We start from the raw sequence: 5,503 nt of genomic DNA, 5'->3' as shown, positions 1-5,503 counted from the left end.
TAACTGGTTCCCCCTTTCTCCCCCACCTTTCCTTTAAAGAGACCTTGTGTGGCAGATTTACTCTACGCAATCAATACATCCTTTGATCTCGACTACTGCTTTCATGAACATCGATGTGGATCCCAGAAAACCAAACTCCTTCACCACGTCTCTCCTTTCTCCATTTATCATGATGTTACCTACTGGTCCCACTTGTGAGGATTATTATTATTTCTACATTGACTGCAATCCTCATTGAAGGCTGAACTCCTCCACAAGGGCTTCATGTCCTCCTCACGCTCAGCAAGCAAGGCTGTTGTCTGCATGTCACAGGCTGTTAATAAACCTTTCTCCAATCAAATCCTACATTTTTCTTCATAGAATCAAGCTTCTCTGATGGTTTGCTCAGCATAAAGACTGACTAAGTATGGTGAGAGGATATCACCCTAAACCGTGCAGTATGCCCTTGTTCTGTTCACAAAACTGCCTCGTGATCCATGTACGAGTTCCAAATGAACACAATGCAATGTTCCAGGATTCTCATACTTCCCAAGGCTGCCTATGGTTTATTATGATCCACACAGTTGAATGCCACATAGTCAATACAGCACAAGTAAACATTTTTCTCGTATTCTCTGTTTTCAGTCAAGATCCATCTGACATCAGCAATGATATGCCTTGTTCCACGTCCTCTTCTGAATCTGGCCTGAATCTCTGGCAGCTCCTTCTCAATGTACTGCTGCAATGATTGTTGGAAGATCTTTAGCAAAATGTTACTTGCATATGATATCAGTGATGTTTTATGATTGAGCATTCTGTTGACTCACTGTCTTTGGAATGAGTACCAATGTGAACCTCTTCCCATCAGTTTCCAAGTAGCTGTCTAACAAGTTTCCTGACAGAGGTGAGTGAGGGTTTCCTGTACTCCCTTGGCCGGAGAAATATTCCATTGATGTTCTGTCAATCCCTGGAGCCTTGTTTCTGGCTGATGTTTTCAGCGCAGCTTGAACTTGTTCCTTTGGTACCATTGCTTCTTGTCTATATACTACCCCGGGAAAGGCTATAGGGTAGGGAATCAGGTAATGAGCTTTTGCTCTCTTCTGTTATTATTTGTGCTTTTGTAAATACCCTCCTACCAAAAGTTTCATTCACTTTGCCCGGAAGCTTGCCTGCCTTTGGGGTTTCCTTGGAGTGCAGGAGGCTGGTATGGCTCATAACACATCCACCAGGCACCCAGGAGCTGTCTAGCCAAGGCTACTTCCTTTCCCCCTTTTTCCCTCACGCTGGGCTCCTCTCTGAGTTGTGATTTGCGTCTACAATCAACTCGTCGCTTCATCCTGACTTTTCTTTCAGCTCCTCCTTGTTTGACACTGTGGTGCTCCAGGGGAGGAGTCCTTCAACTCCTCGTGGCAGATAATCTCACCTTTCCAGATCCTCAGATTACTGGGTGCATCTTCCCTGGTTTGTGAAATGTGTCCTTGCTCCTGTTCTCGTGAGGGGCTGTTGAACCGCCTGACTGACAGGAGCCCTGCGGACAAGAGGCGGAAGCAGCGCCCAGCCCTGCGTCATCGTCCCAGGAGTTGCTATGTTGGGGTCCATGGTTGCAGCCACTGTTCAAGCCATCTCTTCCAGAGCCTTCCTCTCTTCCAGAGCCTTCCTCTTTCCCGTCGACCCTCTGCTTTACCTGATGTCCTCCTCCAGGAGCTGGTCTCTCTCGACAACCTGTCCCCAGTAGGTGGAATGAAGTCTCGCCATGCTCCCTTGTAAAGAGCATTGTGGCTGTACTTCCTTCAGAGCAGATCTGTTTAGCATTCTGATGCTCCACGGCACTTTCCCTGTCCTTGTCCAGCATCACAATCCAAAGGCGTCAATTCTTCTCCAGGTTCCCTATTCTCACTGTTGTCGCATTGCTACTGGCGAAGTTCGAGCAGGTATCTATTTGTGTTATTCCTGTGGTTATTTTCCTTAAGACCATTTGTCAGGCACGCTTCACAGTTTGGGGTCGAAGGTTGTGGCCACTTCCTTTGCATCTTTGAAGATGGACATTGTCTAGATGCTTTGCATCCTTTTTTGCTTGCAATGAGTTTTGAGAAGAAGGTGAAAAGTAGAAACGCCCATTCTCTGCTGTTTTTAAAAGGAGCATCTAGCTGCTTAGGATTCTGCACCACAGTGTTTGGATCCAGGGCTTTCTGCCTGTTAAGTAAGTTCTCCTTGCCTGAGAGCCCAGGGCTTCTTTCTCCACAAAGAAATACATTTCCTAATTTAGCCCAAAATTTAAAACTTTCCTTTAAAAAACATCAAACACTGATTTGATCCCATGGATGGTCTATTTTTGTGTCAATAGTAGATGTGAGAGTCTTCTGTTTATCAAATGGACAACAGGAAAAGAAGCAACTTACATGAAGTACTGCACAGTGTAAAGAACTTCAACTCCTGTTAGGCCTTCTGGTGGATCCCAATGTAGGACGTTCTTCATGTTTATGGACGAGAAGGTGATATTTGTCGGTTTAGGTAAACTGCCAGAGACACAGGTAACTGAAAAAGGAGCAGAGAGCATGTGACATTAGTGGAGGTAAAGGAAACTATTATCCCTGTGGTAGCTAGTCTCCAGCAGTAGATCCCAATGAATCAAGCCTTCCTGGGGTTCACACCTTGTATATTATCTATGGTCCACTTCATCCTGGGACTTAGCCTTAAAAAGCACTGGTAACTTCCACTTTTGGAAATCCAGAGCTGCATGTAAGAAGCTATTTTGCCTGAAAGGCAATGTGAATCAGACTGTGTGGAGGAGAGACTCAGCTGGCCCAGTGTCTGGGTTGGGCTCAGCCTTCCAACTGAGGGACAGCATGAAGTCATTGCGGACATTCCAGCTCCTATGCCGCTGACTGCAGCTTTACGAGAGACTCTGAGTAAGAGCAACAGAGGAACCATTCTGCAGCAGCCTCGTCCACCCCAGAATTGTAAAAACAAATTTCACACCAGTAGATTTTAGGACAGTTTGTTATATAACAACAGATAATGGACACTATGCCTTTGTTAGATATAGAAGCAAGATTTAAAAAAATATCCTGAACGAACTGTTTTGGAGGTTGATATAGGCTATACTAAAGTACATATAGCAGTGATTATACAGGAAAACATGGGAAAAATACTTAAAATAAGACAGAAGAAGCAAACATTCACATAATCACACAGTAAGAAAACTGTGTCTGAGTGGATTGATTAAAAAATTTTCTGTAAGGACACAATACAGAATTGGAGAAAACGATAAAAAATTTAGTAAAGACCAAAAAGAAAATAGGATAGGGTCTGAAAGAAGACCCGAAGAATGAAGAAATTCAATGACAACACGTGAGAACCACAATATTCGCTTAACACATTAAGAAGATCAAAAAAGTACTGAGTCATAAGCGATTAGATTTTAGGAGGACTTTATCCCATCCTAAATCTGCATAATCTACTTGGAAATTCCTGCAAATCAAGCTTAGGAAATAAAAGTTAGCTCAATCATCTTGCCTAACGTCCAGGGATTCTTGTGTGAATTATGGGGACGAACATCAGAGAAGGCGACTAGCTTTATGCTCGGAGTCGTCCTTGACTAAGACTAGCTCCTCAGTGTGTTCTCATGGCACGACTCGGATGAAGACAGCTAGAATGATTCAGAATTAAATTCTGTGAATACAATCCGAACTCTAGGCCCAGCTCGACTTTTAACGTGTGACCGAGTATCCCAAACAGAAGCAGGGGAGTGAGGGTGCCTCTGGGTGTGTGATGGATTTGCAGTGATGCCTCCTATTGACCTTGACTCTTCTCTTTTTAAGACCTCAGTGTTATTTTGAAGAAGATATTAAATACCCCAATAGAAGCACTGCTAACTGATTACGGCATGGGTACGTGCGTGGGAGGATCTCAGAAGAGCACAGTGGGACCAATGTCTCTCTTTGATTTCTAGCCTTCCTTTTTGTAATGCTTGTGCTATCAACTGCTATTGGCTTTTTCGGGAGGCTCTATTCAGTGAAGCCTTACCAGTAATTCAAAATTGTTCTGTGGTCTTACTAACATCTATATTTTAATTACATCTTTAGAAGCAAAACAGAGACCAGGGGGAAGAAATAAAGAGCCACTGTAAGCTTCCAACCCTCCATGAGTTGAGGATCACCTTAACATTACAAAGAAAAACAAATTCCAAGGATCTTTCCAGATCTAAAATGTTGTGTTTCTACACGTGTAGAGGACACACCAACCTGTGATGAGTGAATGGTTGGCACCTTGTTAGGAACTAACTGGAACAGATTGCTCGTGGCACGCTCTGAAGAGAGGGCATTACCAACACGTGACTCTACCCAACGAACGCCCAGGAACTGGAACAGTCTGATGTGTAGCAACACGAAATGCGAGTCACCTTATGTAATCGTTCCTAGGCATATTTTGGCAGGATTGCTCTAGAGAGCTTTTTCTTCTACCTCTGTCTCCACTTGACTTTCAATGTAAGTAAACCCTAAACGCAACACTCAAGATGTCTATAACAGACCCCCAAGGGTCTAAGAAGTGACAACGACTAAAGGAAACCGATCGCTCATTTTCACTTTGTTGCTGTGGCTGTCACGCGGAAACAAAAGCAATCCTGGTCTTCTTAAATCAACTCTTCCCCGCAGTGTGCTGCCAATCGTTAGTGCTCAGGGAGCCCCCAGAGGCACTGGTGAGTGCACTGTCATGACTTAAATGGTCCTTCAGATACTGTGCAAATTATGAAAGGTTTACCAAACTCTGGCAATAGAAAGATAATTAATAATGTGACATGTGTAATGTTAAAACCTAAAGTATTGTCTCGTGGTGGCATTCTATTCCACACACCCCCTCCAAATATTTCCTTGTAAATTATGTGACGTGTATACAACTCTCTCAAGTGTCCATTGTAGGCAAATCATGTGGAACGCCACAATTATTGTAGCCAGTCTACAAGATGGCCCCCAACAATGCCCACCCTCCTGGTATTCAGTCTTATATAGTCTCCTCCCACACTGTACCTTGTTGGTCTGCATGACCAACAGAATATGACAAAGGTGATGGCATTTGACTTCCAAGATTACATTACAAAAAGTCCTGTGGCTGTCGTCTTGCTTTCTCTTGATTTATTTGCTCTGTGGGAAGCCTTGTTGTAAGCAGCCATGTGAAGAATTAAGGCAAGTCAATGAGGTCTCTGTCCAACAGTAAAGAACTGACGGTGGCCCCTACCAAGAAGCCCGTGAATGGTCTTAGAAGAACTTACTCTAGCCCCACTCACATCTTTAGAGGACAGTAGCCATGACAGACCTGGAGCCAGAACCACAAGAATCCATGACTGGATTCCTGATCCTCAGAAATTGTGAGGTAATATTAATTGTTTTAAATTGCTAAGTTTCAAGCTAATTTGTTGCACTTCAATAGATAATTAATATAATAAAGGCTCTGAAAATGAGAGGCACTAAGACCAATCACTAAAAGGAAAGTGTGCTAAACTAGAATGAAAAAAAAAGACTCCTTC

The 5,503-nt window shown here is 43.4% G+C and overlaps 1 protein-coding gene across 1 annotated transcript in view; it reads right to left on the bottom strand.

Annotated features, from left to right (window-relative positions):
• The window catches only part of IL20RA (interleukin 20 receptor subunit alpha), a 28,340-nt gene extending 25,816 nt beyond the window's left edge, over nt 1–2,524 (bottom strand). The window contains exon 1 of the mRNA XM_004702148.2: nt 2,379–2,524. Coding sequence (XP_004702205.1) covers nt 2,379–2,455 — 77 coding nt within the window. The 5' untranslated portion in view covers nt 2,456–2,524. The remainder of the gene's footprint in view (nt 1–2,378) is intronic.
• Between the last annotated feature and the right edge of the window lie 2,979 nt (nt 2,525–5,503).

Source organism: Echinops telfairi, unplaced genomic scaffold (assembly GCF_000313985.2).
Source record: "Echinops telfairi isolate 266 unplaced genomic scaffold, ASM31398v2 ScPeMD7_3533;HRSCAF=4204_0, whole genome shotgun sequence".
NCBI classification, from domain to species: Eukaryota; Metazoa; Chordata; class Mammalia; order Afrosoricida; family Tenrecidae; genus Echinops; species Echinops telfairi.
This window is presented reverse-complemented; position numbering and strand designations above follow the sequence as displayed.